General features: G+C 53.4%; 2 protein-coding genes across 2 annotated transcripts; one reads left to right on the forward strand and one right to left on the reverse strand.

Moving 5' to 3' along the window:
- Positions 1-3,678: 3,678 nt before the first annotated feature.
- Positions 3,679-8,255, forward strand: RPL35 (ribosomal protein L35). The gene is made up of 4 exons (XM_082842700.1): positions 3,679-3,734; positions 4,207-4,343; positions 5,506-5,587; positions 8,077-8,255. Exons 1-4 carry the CDS (start codon positions 3,732-3,734, stop codon positions 8,224-8,226), a joined length of 372 nt encoding a protein of 123 aa, XP_082698826.1. The 5' UTR covers positions 3,679-3,731; the 3' UTR covers positions 8,227-8,255.
- Positions 8,256-8,562: 307 nt separating this feature from the next.
- WDR38 (WD repeat domain 38) lies at positions 8,563-12,650 on the reverse strand (the record flags this gene model as incomplete). The annotated part of the gene is given in 12 exon segments (XM_082843731.1): positions 8,563-8,637; positions 8,730-8,777; positions 9,199-9,348; positions 9,482-9,496; positions 9,500-9,613; positions 9,821-9,860; positions 9,862-9,899; positions 10,251-10,348; positions 10,463-10,580; positions 11,584-11,585; positions 11,588-11,693; positions 12,582-12,650. Coding segments are annotated over 12 exon segments (873 nt in total).
- Positions 12,651-18,073: the final 5,423 nt, after the last annotated feature.

The following is an 18,073-nucleotide window of genomic DNA, read 5'->3' on the forward strand; positions in this document are numbered from 1 at the left end:
CTCCACCTCCTCCGCGCGCAGCAGCCGCCGCCCGCCCACTTCCGGCCCACGCCGGAACCGGATGTGGGAGGGAGGGGTGGGGCGCGTCGGGAAGCGCCGGGAAAGAGGCCTGTGGAGCGCCGAGGGACTCCTGGCTTCATGGAGGTAAAGTCTTCCCGTCTGAGGAGCAGGCGCTCAATCCCGCGCAGGCCCAGCACTTGGACGCGATAACTGCGCACTTCGGCTTCGCTCCTGCACCCGAGGGGGCCGGGGCGGGCACACTCGCCGACTTCGGGTGTCATCTCTGCCCAGACTGAGGGGGCACGGGGCCCCCAGGATAAGGCGCCCGGCTCGGCCTGTCGAATGCCGGGCAGGCTTCTTAGAGAAGAAACCTTCGAGCTGAGGCCTGAGGGATGGGTAGTAATTCTTATGCCCCGGGGAGTGACCTGGGGTGGGAGAACCTAAGTCTCGGATTTTAGGAGCTTTGGACGCCACCCCATTGAGCTCAGTGGAGGTTGCGTCTGCCTTATTGTTGTAGTGACCGTATTGTTAATGGGCTGGGAGACTTTAAAGACGTTTAAAGTGTATCCAGGGTGCTGACAAGACATTTGGGTTTGAGCGGGCGGCGGCCCCGCGTCTGTAGCAGTCACCTTGACCGGGTGTGTAGGGGGCGGGGATAGGGGGATGACCCTGTGGCCACCATCCTGGCAGGAAGGGCAAGGTCCTCGGGGGCTGAGATATCTTGCCTGGCTGGAGAGGAATATCCTGGTAGGAAGCGAACCCCCAGAGTCTGAGATGGGGAGAGATAGGGCAGAGTCAAGGACAACATTGTAGTGCCAAGATTAGGTGCCTGGGTTGTTGCTTGAGGGGTTCTATCAATGAGACTTAGCCTGAGACTACATTGGGTCTTTGTTTTCATATAATAGTTTTCCTTTTAATAAAGACCAGTAGAAGTTAATGAGATGTGACTCGTTTTCATTGCTTCGAATACTTCCCATTGAACTGTGTCTACAGATCAAAAAAATATTGTCAGACTAGGATGCTACCTAATCTTGGGTGCTAAAGATAGACTCCTACAGTGGGAAGCAGGTGCTAAATAAAAGTATCAGGTGGCTTCCCTGGTGGCACAGTGGTTGAGAGTCCGCCTGCCGATGCAGGGGACACGGGTTCGTGCCCCGGTCTGGGAAGATCCCACATGCCGCGGAGCGGCTGGGCCAGTGAGCCATGGCCGCTGAGCCTGCGCGTCCGGAGCCTGTGCTCTGCGACGGGAGAGGCCACAACGGTGAGAGGCCCGCGTACCGCAAAAAAAAAAAAAAAAAAAAAGTATCGGTCCTGGAAGACCTGCCTATCAGCTCCATACCTTGGAAGAAATCTGTGTGACCTAGGGAGGCCACAAGACAACAGAAATTCATATCCCCAGAACATCCTGATCAGAAGGAATTTTAAACCAAAATGCCCGTTTTACAAGTAAGGAAATAGCCCCCAAATAAACTGGTGAATGAAATAATGTCACTGTTTATGACCGTGGATCTCCATTCCAGTCAAGGGGGCAGAATTAAAAATTCACACTATGTCAGGGATGACTGTATTCTGAGGAGAAGAAAAAAACAACATGCAATTTCTGAGAGTAACTCAGATAAAGTGGTCAAGAGAAGTGTCCCCGAGGAGGTGACGCTGATCAAGGACCTGCAGGAAGTGAAGGAGGGAGCCGAGCAAAGGCTCAAAGACAGGGCAGGCTTGGTGTATTCCAGAAACAGCAAGGCCATACTGGAGCAGAGGAGTGAGAAGAAATAAGATGGAAGGGAGGTGGGGGGGAGGGGCGGGTGCTGTAGAGCTTTGTAGGCTGAGGAAAGGATGTGGTCTTAACTCAGGACAGCCCTGGAAATTCTGGGCAGAGCAGTGACATGATCTGACTTGAAAAGGGTCCCTCAAATGTGTATTGAGAACACATGGGAGCCTGAGCCAAAGTAGGTGATTTAAGAAGTGACATCAATGGTCCAGGTGACAGGCAATGGCAGCTCAGGCCAGGCAGGTGCCAGTAACAGTGGTGGGAAGAGGTTGGGTATTTTGAAGAAAGAGGCTGCAGAATTTGGGAGTGGGTTGGATGTGGCATGTAAGAGAAACAGGGTAGTCATAGGTGACTTCAAGTTCAGAAAAGATGTACACAATCATTACCTTTAATAGAACTATAAGCATTTGGAAAATATGATAGTCAAGTCCCTGTGCACCATTCAACTTCCATTTAAGACTAATCCATGCCAAGAATGTCCTCTGCTCTCTCTTCTCCACCTCCCTCCACTTCCTGGAAGCATGCCTCCCGGTGATCTTGGGCAAAGCTGATTAATTCAGTTCATCCAACAAGCATCCATATGCTGGGCCTGGAGATGAGAAAAACCAAACCAGGTGTCAGCCATGGTTCTGATCCCTGGAGAACTTCCAGGCTGGCTGTGGAGATAGATACGTAAATTTATTTTAATTCAGTATGTTTGGGGCTAAAGAGAGGATTGCCCAGAAAGCTCTGCACACAAGGGCCGTCTGTGTCCCAATTGAGTCCAAGGCTACTGTCCATTAATGGAAACCCATAAGGGGATGGGAGAAGGCTTCCTGGAGGAGACACGTGACAGCAGCAAGGGGCCAACCTGGCTTTAACTAGAGCTCTAACGTGTGGGTGTGCCTTTGTTAAGGGCAATGGAGTGACACTAGAGCACAGATTCATGCTTGCTGGTTGGGGCAACAATGCAACCGTCCAGTCAGAAAGCCTGAGCACTTTCCCTTGTGAAATCCGCCTTTTAACTTTCAGGCCATCTCAAGTGTTCATTCAACTGGGAATATTGATGGTGATGATATTTTGAGCGCTTGTTATGCATCAGGTGTTTTGTTTTGTTGGCCGTGCCCCACGGCATGTGGGATCTTAGTTCCCCGACCAGGGATGGAACCTCTGCCTCCTACATTGGAACTTCAGTCTTAACCACTGGACCGCCAGGGAAGTCCTGCATCAGGTCTTGTGCTAAGAGTTTTACATGTTATCTTCCTGATCCTTATAAATACCCCATATCACAGGTGAGAAAACTAAGACTCAGGGAGGGGAAGGGAGAGTCAGCTAGCACCAGGCAACAGGATAAGAATTTGAAACCGGGTCAGGTTCACTAAGAAAAGGCCATGAATGTTTCCCCTAACGCATGCTGTCTCCACTAGAATTTTTTTGCAGTTGGATTATAGTTGTCTGACCCCGCCCTTCCCCGCCCACCTTGGACTTTAAATTCCTCCAAGGAAGAGGCCATGTTAATTCATCTTTGAAAACCTTCAACCTTCATACTCTGTACCCCTGGAACACCGGCGCCCAGCACGGAGTAGCACACACTGGGCGACCTGCAAAGGTTTACCAAATGAATGAATGAATGAGTAAATGAATGGATGAATCCGAGTCCTTACTAGTCCAGTAAATTGCCGCCACCCCAGGCCTCGACTTCCCCACAGCGCTGCTCTGGGCAATACGCCGAACCCAAGTATTCTCCAGAGCGCGGGAAGAAGACGCGGGCACTGCTGGGCGGGTCTCCGGCTCCTCGGGGCGGGGCACGGCGGACCGGACCACAGCTTTCCTCGCGCGGGGGGTGAGGCGGAAGGGGCGGAGCCAGGGCTTCCCCCGCCAGCGTTATTGGCCACGCCCGCCGCCACCCGGCTGTAGTTGTGGAGGTCAGCCCCGCCCCTTCCTCTTTTCCTCCGAGAAGGCGGTGGAGGCCGACCCTACAGTCATGGTGAGTGTAGGACAATCGGGCTCCATCCGCGCGCTGTGGGGCTCAGGGGCTGGGGTGGGGGTCGCGTGGCGAATCCTGAGAGCCCATCTACCAACCTGGCCTGTGGGAGGCCCTGCGTAATGGCCTAGCGTCGCCCCAGCCGGCCCCTCGCTTTCTCCCCACGTAGGCCTAGACCAGGAGAGGTACGCGCGCTCTGCCGGGGCCTCCGTCTTTCCCCCTGCGGAATGGGGGTAGTGGCCCAGCCTCGCAGCAGGCCTGGGCGAGGGCGCGCCTGCTGCGGCCTGGGTTGCCCTGCCCAAGGCACGGTAGTGCTGGACCTCCAGCGCGCTCCTGGCCCAGGGCGAGGCGCGCGCCCTCCAGGGGCTGATTACGACGCAGGTGGAGGGGACGATGGCCGGTGGAAGCCTCGGTAAGTGGCCGAGGGGGAGACGGCCCCTCTGGGTGTTTGACCCAGACCCTTTCTTTCGTTCAGGCCAAGATTAAGGCTCGAGACCTTCGCGGCAAGAAGAAGGAGGAGCTGCTGAAACAGCTGGAGGACCTGAAAGTGGAGCTGTCCCAGCTACGCGTGGCTAAAGTAACAGGCGGCGCGGCTTCCAAACTCTCCAAGATGTAAGTGACGGGAGGCCAGACTACGGCCCTCTGGGCGTGGGGGGGACATATGCGTCGGGAACATTTGTGGATTTTCGAAGTTGGCTTAAGGAGGTGTCCGTTTAAGTGCCCATTCCATGCATCCGTGGGTCGGAATGTCGTGCCCTTCTTAGCCAGCCTCTCTAGGCTCCCCTTGCTCATGCCCAGGTGCGTGGTGACCTGCCTTTGACCTGTGGTCCTTTTGCCTGGAGTAACCTCCTTCAACTTCTCTGGCTGGAGAAAGAACTGGGTGTCCCTGAAGACTCATTTTAATGGTACCTTCGAACGTCTCATTGACCCCTTTCTCCTACCTCCCACCAGCATTTGGATTTTTTTCCGCATCCCCCCTCACTTGGTTGAGGGACCCCTTGCACCCCTTACTTGAGTTGTAGTGTAACTTACTGATGTATGTGGAGCAAGAGTCAAGATTTGTGAAAGGAGCATGGATTTGGAGTTAGTCAACCTGGGCATAAATTCCGCTTCTGCCACATCCTACTTGGTGGGTAGATTGGCTCACCACCCAGGTTTTTCTTTCCTCTTTCATAAAATGGGCACCCAATAATATTCCTGTGGTGGTGCATGCTGAATCCTCAAGACTGTGTTTACCAGTCATTTACTAAGCAGCACTCACATTCAACATGACTGCAAATTCACTTATTCCCAGCCTGTTCCTGTCTTCAGCCTTGTCCCCTCCCCAGTGACCCCTCCTGTGACTCCCTAAGCAGCTTGCGGCATGATTCCCTCCAGTCAGCTCATTCAGATTGACATTGGTTAGGTCGTTTAGCTGATTGGCATTGGTTAGGTCGTCTTCATAGCCCTCAAGATATATGGTCTGGGATGGGAGATCTTTCCTGATCTGCCCTTCACCTCTCCTTATTAAGCCTCCTCAGTGAATACTTCACAACTCTTCGAAAGCACTGGATATGCCAGCCGTTCCATGTCCCCAGTCCTGGGATACTCATCTATTGTCTCTCTTCCCTCCAGAACACCTTCCTCCTGGGCTGGGTTAGGTACCTCCTGGGTGAATGTGGGTGAGCTGATGGGGAATGCCCCTGCCCTATGACATCTGGGTCAGGCCCTGAAATAGATACCTTGGGGAGTGCTGTGTGTCTTCCCCATCTTGATCGATGTCTCTGTTTTGTAGCCGTGTTGTTCGCAAATCCATCGCCCGTGTACTCACCGTCATTAACCAGACTCAGAAAGAGAACCTCAGGAAATTCTATAAGGTTAGTGGCTAAGGGACAGTGGTGCTTGGCTAGAGGAGCAGTATGGCAAGCTTCTGCTGGGGTGCTTGGGACTGGGCTTTCTAGAGACTTCTCAGCTTGTGGATGTGTTCACCTTCTTACTAGCATATGGAATGCAGACTGCATTTCCTTGGGGCTGCAGTTGTCAAGAAATCAAAGATGTGGGAGTCTGGCTGGAGATGGGTTTTGAATAAAACCTCACCAGCTGAGTTTGGGCAGTCTTGTTTAAATGTTTTAATGGTCTTGCTAGCACTGCCAGTCACTGCCAAGCATCTGGTATCCTCATTTTTCAAATGATGACCTCAACGCTTAGAGAGGTTAAGTTGCCCAGCGCCACCTACAGTAAATGGATTGGGCCTAGGTTCCAAACCATGTCTTGGTAAGGGTGGATTGAGTGCTTCCTGGAGATTTTCCACAGGTACCTGCCCCTCACTCAGCCTAGAATTTTTATAATCATTTTTTGCTTGTGCCTAAAACTAGTGTTGTCAGGGTTCAAGCTATGAAGTGGAACCAGTAGGAGATTTTATATACTGTGTATGCACACATTTGGTTTATTACAAGGAAATGGCTTGTTTGATGGTGGGGTGCACGCTTGTTGGGAAGAGAGGATCTGTGAGCAAGCTGGAGCTCAAGGTTTGGTTGAAGCTGCTGCCCTCAGGTGGATTTCTTGGGGAAAGCCACAGCCCTGCCTTTAAGGCCTTTCGGCTGTGATCAGGCCCACCCAGGTTACTCTGGATAATCTCTTAATTAAAGCTGACTGATTAGGGGCTTTGATAGCATCTGCAGAATGGCTTCATATCAATACCCAAATTAGTGTTTGAATGACTGGAGGGTTTGACACATCAAAAAAGTCATCACGGTGTGCCGGGGCTGGCTGCCCAGGGGACTGCAGCATGTGGGGGGAGGGTTGCTGCCACCCCCTGACGTGTGTGCATTGTTTGGGGGAACGTATTCTGAGAATTGGGTCTGGAGCTTTCATCAGGCTCTGAGGGGACCATGTAGAGTTGTGGCCTGGAAAAATTGCTTTCATGACCGTCCAGTGAGTACACTCCCCCAAACAGCCAGGCAGGACTCCTGGAGATAGAGGTAAGGTCTCTATGAGAGACGTTGATGTTCGATACAGTAACCTCTGGCCATGCGTGCCTATTAAGTGCTTATGTGGTCACAGTGACTGAAGGATGTAAACAGTGTGTGTGGCTAGTGGCCACTCTTGGACAGCAGAGCTCTAAGGTGCTTGGTAAATTGGAAACAGATGAAGCCCTGACCTGTACCAACTGATATGAGGGATGTGGGTGGACAGACATTCATGCTTCCAGGTCCCCCCACAGAGCTTGCCCCCGTCTCCTGCTTAACTTTTTCCCTGCAGTTCTCTGCACTGAGGCTGTTCATGACCTGAACCCCGCTTAGCTCACATACGCCTGCCATGTGCCTACCCCTCCAGGCTGTTGGCAGCCCAGCCTGAGCTGTCACTTTTCAGGGCTTTTGTGCCCACTCTGGTTTCTCCTGCAGTTGACGTGCCCGTTGCTTTCAAGGCTGTTGTCAGTCATTTAGGTGAAACCTTCCTTAATCTCTTTCCTCCTCCACAATGATGCACCACTTGTTTTCCGTTTTCCACTGTGCTGGGAGCTCCTTGAGCAGGGAGCAGGTCTCATTTGTAGCTAAACCAGCACCCAGCACAGGGCCTCAAACTGAAGAGGCCCCAGGGGACCTTTGCAGAACAAAGGGAACCATGAGAGCTGCCTTAGCCTAGACTCCTCACTGAGGAGGAAGTGGGTCGGGAACAAGTGGGAGCAGAGATGGAGAGACAATGCCCTGAGAAAGGTCTAGGAGCAGGAGCCAAGTCAGGAAGGGGGGCTTGGCCCCTCATAGCAGGATGGTCTCGGCCGAGCCAGGTCTTCCTTCTGAGATGCATGTGTTCAGTGGGCATGTCACCACAGGTACCTGGCAGGTCCTTCAGATAAATTGAGCACCAGCTTAAGCTGCACATCTCACCCTCCCGTACACACACACATAATTTAAGCGGAGATAACAGGAAATGCCCCCAGGACTCGGTGGGTACCAGCCATCCCTTGCTGGGTTGGGGTGTGACGTTGACTCCACGGCTGGCAATCTGGTGGAAAGAGCACCAAGTAGGGAGTGGGTTGACTTGGGTGTGCACCCCAAGTTCCACTACAGCTTCACTGAGATTTGGGCAAAATTACTTCCTAGCCCAGCAAATCAATATACTTAAAGAAAATGAGGACAGTCCTTCCCAGCCTTGAACTTGGGGGAATTAAAGAGCTAGGAAGCAAAGTATGGCCTGGCAACACTTCAGTCTCCAGTCCCCTCCTGGGCTGGGTGTCATACAGCTCCTCACGCTTGCATCTCCCCAGGCACATTCCAGCATCTCAGTTCCGACTCTGTGGCTTCCTTAGCTACCGCAGTAGCTCCCAAACCCTGGTCCTCATGTTCCCCCGCTCCCCCTCACCCAGGGCAAGAAGTACAAGCCCCTGGATCTGCGGCCCAAGAAAACGCGTGCCATGCGCCGCCGGCTCAACAAACACGAAGAGAACCTGAAGACCAAGAAGCAGCAGCGGAAGGAGCGGCTGTACCCACTCCGGAAGTACGCGGTCAAGGCCTGAGCATCCAGGTGTCAATAAAACAAACTAACTGGCTGGTGTTGCTTTGTGTTTATAGGGGTTTCTACTAAGTGCCGGAGAGATGGGCTGGTGCGGCCCTGGTTACGGTTACCGGGTGTCTGATGGATCCCAGCAGGCTGGCCTGCTGCTGTTGGTGGCCCTGGTGGGGGGCCATGGCAGCCCTGGCCACAGGGGCCTGTTGGGCACTCTCTTATGGTTATTTTGGTCCTGTGCCCCCTGGGCAGGGAGAAGCAGGGGTGGAAGATCTTCAGAGCCATAGGTAGTGTGATGTTCTGTTTGAGCAGCTCTGGGTGATTTGCAGTGAACTTGGAATTTTGTCTAAGCAGCAGCTCCAGACACTAAGAGTTTCCCATCTGGGGTAAAGGCACAGGCATGGGCCATACCCAGGACTCCCTGCCAAAAGCATGGTATGGGGCTCTGTGGGTGCGGGCCTCCCCTAGCAGGCCTTCCTCTGCACCCTTGTTTGCTGTAGCCACAGACATTACCTTCAGGGTCTCAATGCTCTTTCCTGTATTGTAGTCCCAGACTTTGACCTGGAAATCAAAACAGGCTGGGGGGTAGGGAAATCTCATAGGCAAGTCTGGCATCTTTGACAAAATCACACTGGGGTGAGTCTTAGCCAACATGTTAACTTCTTGATCTGGGTTTTGTTGTCTGTGAGTTGTGTTTAACAAGGGCTGCGTAATAGCTGATGCAGAAATTCAGTGCGATACTTTCCTTTCCCCTGAAGCTGAGTCATAGAAATGTCGGTGCCACTAACATTTGGGCCAGTGCAGACCTTAGTGCCAGGCATTCGGTAAGGAAGTGGTTGGCACCTGGGTCCTGCCCTTGGTAGCCTCCTATTTAGGGCAGATAGGGATGTGGACATTTCTGGACATGGGGTGCTGAGGGCTCCGGTAGGGAGGATGTGGGGTAGGAGTTCACAGGAAGGAAGGCCTGATGGGGTGGGGTTACCATGTGGGAGTAGCCAGTGCTGGCCACCTGCAGCCCATCAGGGGAGAAAGCTCTGCTCTTCACCCAGGTGATGTGGCCCTTAAGCTGGACAGGCAGGCTTCCGGTTGAGGGCTTCCAGGTGTGGATAGTCTTGTCCCAGGAGCCGGACACCTGGAAAGCAGACAGGTCTAAGCATAGAGGTTTGGGGCCTGCATACTCTGCCCCCAAAATGGCCTCAAAGAGTGACCCTCAAAGAGTTGTAGTCAGCAAGGGGCCACCCTGGAACCTAGGCAACCCAGCCCACCAATAGGCCAGATGCTTAGTAGCACAGGCAGCTGACGTTGCCACTGTGGCCCTCCAGCTCCTGGTGGAAGATCACTGGAGTCCCTGCCCGAAGGTCCCACATGCGGATGGCGGAATCCCAAGAGCCCGTGGCCTGCAGACAGCCCCCGTAAGCATGGTGCCCCCCGGTTCCTCGACTGGCTAGGCTCACAGAAAGCAGGCACCATCTCGCCAAGCCCTGCTAAATCCCCATCTTACAGAGGAGGGGACAGGCTCAGAAGAGCTAAGTCACTGTCAAGGTGTAGAATTCTAACCACTTGTTAGGCCACTGAGGTGGGGCCCGGGCAGAGGTGTGGCTCACCAAGCAGTCTGAGCTGGGTGCGAAGTCACTGCTTGGGACAGTCTCGGTGTCCCACCAAGTGGCACAGCACCTGGCCTGACTGGAGGAAAGAGCCCAGAGGCTGCGTGACAGGTTCTCTGCCTCAAGTGAGTCAGACCCAGGCCCTCCTTGTGGGGCTGCCTGGGTAGTGTGATGCAGCATAGGGGTTAGGGGAGGCTTCCCGGGCCTTGGCAAGAGAGGAGGGCAGTACAGGCAGGGGGAATCTCATGGCAGAGGTCTTGAGGCATGAGGGTAGGGAGAGGGGAACTGGGGAGGTAGCTGCAGCCAGATGCAAGGGAATGGGATGCCAGGGGTGGGGAAGACAAACAACCTTTCCCAGTTGGAAAGTGTGGCCACTGTGGACGGTGTGCATCCCTGGATCCCAGGCCTCACTGGCTGCCCCTCCACCTACCTGCACCTCCCAGAGCATCACCCTCTTGTCCCAGCCGCCTGATGCCAGTTGCTTTGAGTCAGGGCTGAAGCTGATGGTCTCCACACTTCGCTGGTGACCTGCAGGCACCGGCCAGGGGGCGAGGCAGGGGCGAGGTGGCACAGGACACAGCAGGGTCCGAAAGGGAAACCAGGCCTGGCTGCTTGGCTCCCAGTCCCACCCAGCCCGCTCACCCTGTAGGACCTGCAGACACTTGGCTTCTGCTACATCCCACAGGCGGATGGTGCGGTCACAGGAGGTGCTGGCAAAGAGGCAGCCATCGGGGGAGAAGCGGCAGAACCTCACGGGGGCCTAGGTGGGCGGCTGTGGTCAAGGAACGGGGCACTGCGCTCCACCTCTGGCCCTTGCAGTCCAACCCCTGCTAATTTCTTCAGTCTCGTTGCCTACCGCCCCTCTCCTCACTTCTAACCCTCACCCTCCCGCCACCTGGAAAATTCCTGGGCTTCCATGCCTTGGTCTGGAATGCCCAACTCAGTTTGCCTATTTGGAAGATCAATACCCAAATCAAATGCAGACACCTCCCAGAAGCTCCTCGACAGCCCAGCGTAGGTTCATTACCCTCTTAGAGCTCCCCAGCCCCTGGACTTTCCCTATTACAACATGAATCAGTCTGCCCTATAATTACCAGATTTGTTTTTTCTTGTCTTAATAATCATAAGTTACGTCTACTGAGTTCTTACTGGGTGCCAGGTACTTTGCTTGCATTATCTCATCCTATAGGGTAGCAACTATTATCCCCATTCTGAAGAGGAAATAGGTGCAGAGAAGGTGACATGACTTGAGTTCAATCACAGTCAAAAAAGTGGGTAAACATAGATGGACATTATGCTAAGTGAAATCAGTCACCAAAAGAAATAGTGTGTGATTCCACTTATACCAGGTATTGTACTTAGTCAAAATGGAGACAGAAGGCAGGACAGTGATTGTCAGGGGCTGGGAAAAGGAGGAATGGGGAGTTTAATGGGTATAGAGTTTCAGTTTTGCAAGATACGAAGAGACTTCTGGAAGCTAGATGCACAACAGTGTGAATGTACTGAACTGTACACTTTAAAATGGTTAATAGGGTATTATGTAGATTTTTTAAGTGGTAGGATTTGAGTCCAGGTCTGTTAGAGTCAGAGACTCAGGACCCCAGGGACCAGGTCCTGTCTCCTTGCCCTCCTGACCCTGCCCTGCCTGGGCTGTCTTGCATGGATGCTCAGCTCAGATGTCAGAGGTCATTGTGGTAGGCTCTGTAGAAAGCCACAACAGGGCCATAGGCCTCAGTCTCCCCATCTGGGGTGAAGAGCCCCACATGTGTCTCCACAGCAGCCGCCCACGCTGGGTCTCCCATCCATATACACAGCCATCCTCGGAGGCTGTGAGCAGCTTCTGGCCATCGGGAGAGAAGGCAGAAGAGGTGACCTGCAAGGAGAGCACAAAAGTCCTATCCTGGGGCAAGAAACACCTTTCTGCTCATCCCTAACCCCAGACTCCTGGGCCAGCCATAAATACTGCCCCAGGAGCCTGGGGTTGGAGCTTGGACTTCAGGCCTCTCTCAACAACCAGAACTCAGGAACCACCCTGCAGGGGAGCCGAGAGCTTGGAGCCCTCTCTGCTGTCCTGTAAGACCAGAGCCTGGGGCTTCCTTCCCTGGTGGCACAGTGGTTAAGAATCCGCCTGCCAATGCAGGGCACATGGGTTCGAACCCTGGTCTGGGAAGATCCCACATGCCACGGAGCAACTAAGACCGTGCGCCACAACTACTGAGCCTGCACTCTAGAGCCCGTGAGCCATAACTACTGAGCCCGCATTCCACAGCTACTGAAGCCTGCATGCCTAGAGCCCGTGCTCCGCAACAAGAGAAGCCACCACAATGAGAAACCTGCACATCGCAACAAAGAGTAGCACCCGCTGGACGCAACTAAAGAAAACCCATGCGCAACAACGAAGACTGAACACAGCCAAAAATTAAAAAAAAAAAAAAAAAAAGACAAGAACCTGAAGCTCAGAGCGAGCCCTCACTGAAGCCAGAGGCTGGAGCCTTCTGTAGAAGCCAAGAGCCCATTCTAGAGCTGAAGCCCAGAGCTAGTTCAAAATCTACTCTAAGCCCCGAGTTCCCTCTTAAGCCAGAGTCCAAAGAGCATTGGAATCAGCCAGGAGTTTGAGCCCCCTGTGGAACCAGTGCTTAGAATTCTAGAGCCCATTCCGCAACTGGAGCCCAGAGAACACTCGGGCTCCCACTACACAGAACCAGAAACCTCTCTAAAGCCAAGAAGCCTAAGATCTGGGCAGAGATCTACAGGGCCTCACCTCCCCGCGGTGCTGGCCGAAGAATTTCACTCTCTCCACGGCCAGCGTCCCTGGGGCCCTGCTGTTCATGGGGCCGTGGCCGCCCGCCCCGGCGGCCTGCCGGCCCTACTTAGGACAAGGTGGAGGGGAAGGGGGAAACTGTGTATAAGCGGTCTCCATGGCAATCGGGGCGGCGCGACCAGCCGCTGTGGGGTCTCTGGGAAACCATGAGTGGAGAGAGCCTGGGAGAGACTGTTGTCAGCCCGGGTGAGGTGGGGCAGCAGCACGCTGGACGGCGGATGGCTCCAAGAAGGGACTTCCCTGCCAGTCGACGGCTGCCAGTCGGACCTTGGGCAGCTCTAGCCGCGGGGCGGAGTGTGGCGCACGGTGGCCGCTAGAGGGCACGCCAGCCCCACACAACCGCGCCTGCCTCTGCAGCTGCACCGAACTGGTGCACAGTTTGAGACAGTCGATCGTTTCCCCATCTGCACAAACGGGAGGCTCATCCTTGCCCCCCAGGGTTCCAGGCATGACACAAGGTAGGTGCCCATGAGGGCCCAGTCGGGATCCAAGATCCCTTTCCTCCAGGAGTGGACAGTACTGAGGCTGAAGATCTCCCATGGAGAGGGCTGGAAACGATATTCATATCAGTCCTCCAGGATGTGGAGAGCCAGAGGCAGTATGCAAAGCACAGGACATTAAAAAGTGAGGTCACTGTTAACATTCCTGGCAGCACAGAGTGTGCCATTGGAGCACATGGAGGGAGGCCCCAGGAGCTGTCAAGATCCTTGTTGGATAGTTCAGCTGAAACCCAGAAAGAACAGGACTTGGTTTCAATGTCCATTTTTCAGATGAGGAAACTGAGGCTCCAGGAGGTCGGGGGACTTGCTCAAGCTCACTCAGCCAATAGGAGAAGAATTGGGACCTCATCCCATGTCTGTCTGACCCTGAGGCCTATATCAGAACCACCTGCTGTGAATTCCAGGGGCCTCACAGCACATGAAGTCTGGGAAACAGGCCCTGAGGGGGCAGATTTGGCCAGTCATCCAGCACGTCCGTGGCAGAGCTGGGGCCAGAATGCAGTCCCCTCCCCACAGTTGGACAGGAGTAGGACTGAGGAACCCCACTCCCCGACTTGCCAGTGGATTCCAGGCTCCCTGGGGACGGGGCTGGGACAGCTGGGCTTTGGGAGCTTCAGACTCAGGTGTTCCCAGTGGTGATTCACACCCCCTCCTCCCAGACCTCTTTGCCAGAAATGCTTCTCATGGAGATCTGCCGTTCTCCTGCTCTATTTTAGGTCCTAGACAGGCGGGCGAGGGGGCGACAATGGCGGCTTTGAGGCTGCCCCACCCCCATTCTAACGCCCAAAGGGCCCAGGTCACTGAATTGGCTCCCCAGGGACCCATCTGGGCCTATGCGGCCACCCATCCCCCCAGCTCGAGGCATGGGTCCTGAACACGGCTCCTCCCCAGGCCCTCTCCCCCTTCTGTCTGCTTAGGCGCCCTGCAGCCCATGCCCCAGCCACCTAGCTGCTCCTGCTTTACCTGAAGTGCCCAGAACCGCCTTCCCCAGCGCAGCCTATCACTCCCAGAGTCCCCTGGATAGACCTGGTCCACCAGGCCCAGCGACCACTCAGCCCGTAGCAGTGTAGCTGGGGTTAAAATGTTTCTGCTTTACCCAGGAGTCTGTGGTTGGAATCACCCACCATGAATTCCAGAGCCCTCAGAGACCAAAACATCATGTCCACCTCTCCTGCTTCATTCTGCCCCTGTCCCCTGCCCCATCTTACTCCCTGAACTTATCCACATGGGCTCTTTCTTCTATCCCTCCATCTTCACTCCCACCCTGGGCCTGTGCACACAGTGTTTCCCACCCTCTTGGCCTGACACTTACCTTGGGATCTAGCTCCAGTATCACTTCCCCTGGATTGGCCTTCCCTTGCCCAGCTCCCAGACTAAGTCACAGCTCCTTCCCCAGAGATAGGGCGTTAAAGCCACAGTTCTGGGTTAAACCCAGGTTCTGCCAACTACTAGCTCTGCAACCTTGGGCAAGCTAACTGATCATTCAGTGCCTTGGTTTCCTAATCTCTAAAATGGGAGTGCTGACAGTGGTTGCCTTGTCAAGAGTTGGTGAGATGGTGCCTCTTAATGGTGTGCAGTAAGTGCTCAGAGAATGGCGGGGGGTGGGGCGGTTGGTGACATCCATCTTTGTCACTTTAGGTTAAAATACTTCAAGCTAAAGCTCCGGATGCCCTTTGTCAGGCTCCAAATGCGCTAAGCCATCACCCAAGGGGCCCACAGCGCAGATACACCTCATGATGTAGAGAAGACCTTGTAATCAGGAGCTGTCTGGCTTCATGCCCAGCAGGGGCTGAAGGTATGGCCAACCCTGGGTTTGGGCAGGGGCTGAACCTGCAGGATGTGTACCATTAAGCAAGGGGAAGGAGTGGGGATGGGTGGGTCACAGTTATGGTGGCAGCAGAAGTATTTCACTGGCTCAGGCTCTGCCCGTGGGATGGAGTCACTCAGTTTCTAGCCACTCCAAGAGAGGTTTGGGGGGATATTTTCCACCCTTGCCTATCTCTTCTTTCTCAGGGAACCTGCCATATTCTCTCCTCCCTCAGCCCAGACTGCCTGGGGAGGGGGCTCTGTGCTGAACTTGCCCACTCACTCCATTCCTTGAAGGTAACCCACGGTCCTGAGACCAGCTTTGCCTCTCTTCATTTCCTCAAAGTATCTTCCTTCCCAGGCCCCTTGGTTCCCTCTGAAACTGCTATAGGTACACAGCCATTTTAAAGAGAAAACTAGAGATTCAGAAAGGAAAATGACTTGCTCAAGGTCACACAGTTGGAGAGTAGTAGAGCTGAGATTTAAACCCATGCCCAATAACCCCTAAGCCCCCAGCTCATTCCTTGCACCAGACACTCTTTCAGTAAAGCTTGGGGAGGTTGGGGTATGAGCCTCTGCCCCACCCCCAACACACAGCCCTCACCCCTGTGAATGTGATCTCACTACCCTGCAGGATAGCCTATCCCATCAGACTGTTGGAAAGTCCTGGGTGAGTCAGAATCTACCTTACGCTAACACAGTAGAAGATGGGCCCAGGCTGCGTCTGCAATTCCACTCCCAGGGACACATTCAGCACTGTTTGTAGTTCCAGAAGGCTGGAAAGAACCTGAATAGTCAAAGACTGTAGAAATAAATGGTTGTACAGTCAAACAATGAAAGCTACAAAAGTCAGGGAAATGCACAAAGTACAGCTCTGCATATCAACATGCAAACATCTGACAAAATGTTCAGCAAAAGGGACTTCCCGGCGGTCCAGTGGTTAAGACTCCAAGCTTGCACTGTGGGGGGCACATGCTCCATCCCTGGTTGGGGAACTAAGATCCCACATCCCACATGCCATGAAGCGCAACCAAAAAAAAAATGTTCAGCAAAAAAGCAACATAGCAGAAGACACTATAAGTATGATCCCCCTCATAGAAAAATCAAGACGTGCCAAAGGCAACCTTCCGTTTCTCAGGTATACATCCATATGTACGGAAACTATAAAGAAAAGCAAGAATGAGTAACTCCTAAACCTCCAGAGGGGTTAACTGTGGGGAGAGGAAGGAAGGGGATTCAGGGGGCCTTGAAGAGTACTTGCTCCTGGTGATATTTGCGCTTGAAGCTGGGCAGTGGGCACCCAGGTGTTTGTTGGATTATTCTTTAATAACTGGCCTGCCTGTTTGGCCCCTGCCCACCTCTCCTGCCCTCTTCTGGCTTCCTCACCTTCTCCCCCATTCTTTGTCCCCATCACCCCCAGGCCTGAGTAGTTTGGTGGATTACGTGGTGCCAGGGCTAGGATGCGGTTTCCAACAGTGCCCCAGGAAGCAGAGAAGACTTTTGTCGCAAGAAAGCAGAGAGGAGAGAGAGGTGGAGAGTCAGATGCCCTGCTTCCTGTCAGCTTTCCAGCTCCCAGCTCCAGTCCCTGAGGCTGCCGTCCTGAAACACACCTGTTTTCTTAGAGTCAATTCCTTATTTTGCTGAGTAAGCTCCAGTGGTTTAGGTTATTTGCCACCCCAAGGGCTTTGATCAAAACATCTCTGTAATTTCCACAGCTGGTCCCCTAATGTTTTGCCAGGGGCATCTTTTCTGGGACTCCCCTGCATGCAGGGATCATCTAAGGGTGATCAACACCCTTGAGTCTCAGTCCTTTCCGCACAACCTTGGCCACCCTTATTGGAATGCACTGTATTTGTCATTGTCCCTCCTAAAGTATGAAGACCAGAACTGGAAACATGCTCTTTGGAGGGACTGACAAGTGCCAAGTTGAAAGGGACTGTCATCTCCAGTTTTCTCCAACTCTAGTAACGCAGCCTGCATTACCAGAGTCATTTGTGTTTTCAACAGCTACATTATTCTGGTGACTCACTGAATTTGCGGTGGGAGCTTTTTCCCATGAACTACTGTACAGTCAACTCTCCCTCCCTGATCTGGTACTTGCACAATGGATTCTTCGGAAACACGAAAGACCTTACATTACGCTGGTTAAATGTCATCTCTTTGGATCCCATCCAGCAGTCTAGTCTTGAAAGCATTGTAAGTCTGGCTGCCATTGCACAAAGCATTAATTCTGGCGCTGTGGCAGCTGCGAATTTTATGAGTAGGCCTTCTGTATTCTAAATCCAAATTGCGAACATGATGATCAACGGGACGAGGATAAGGGCAGAGCCCTGTGGCCTGTCACCGGAGAGTCTCACTTTTTTTGCACCCATCCACACCCATCACTAATGGTCAGGTTAGGGGAGGACCCCTTGCCTTAGAGGTAGATTTGAGTTGAGAGGAGAGCTATGAGCTCCTGCCTCAAGCAGGGGTCTCTGGTTGTAAATGACAGAAACCATCGATGGCCAAAAGGGACCATAGGGGAAGGGGCTGGGTGAAGGGGGAGAAATCAAAGATGGGAAGGACTGTAACACTGCCAGCCAGGGAAGGACAGGAGGCAGGGCAGAGAATCCAGGGTGAAGCCTGGGCACTTCCGGATCTTTGGAGATCATATGGTTGGCCCAGCGGGAGTCATGTGCCCACTCCTCAGCCAGGGCAGAGCATCGTGATTGCCCGTCCCAATGAGATCTGGACTTCCACCCCCACCTCCACCCTCCCCTGTTAATCAGTGGGGGTCTCTAGGTCAGTTTAAAATCAGCTGTGCACCTGTGGGCTCAGGGACCAGACCTGTATTCAAATGTGACTGCATCACCTACCAGCAGTGACCTAGGGCAAGGTACCTAACTGTTCGGTGCTTCCTTTTCCTCATGTTTACAATGAGGATAATTAATACTCATCTTGTAAGGTTTGCTTTGAGGATTGAGTTAATACATGCAAAGTGCTTGGAATAGTATCCTGCATGTAGTAAGTGCTCTGGGTTGGTCAGCTGTTACTAAAGCCTTATTACATTGTGAGTCCACATTTTCCCACTGTAGCCCCAAAGATACATAGACGAACTGCCAGGTCTTACAGAAACCCAGGTATTAA

The sequence above is a fragment of the Leucopleurus acutus genome, assembly GCF_964270905.1.
Source record: "Leucopleurus acutus genome assembly, chromosome: 7".
Taxonomy (NCBI): Eukaryota; Metazoa; Chordata; class Mammalia; order Artiodactyla; family Delphinidae; genus Leucopleurus; species Leucopleurus acutus.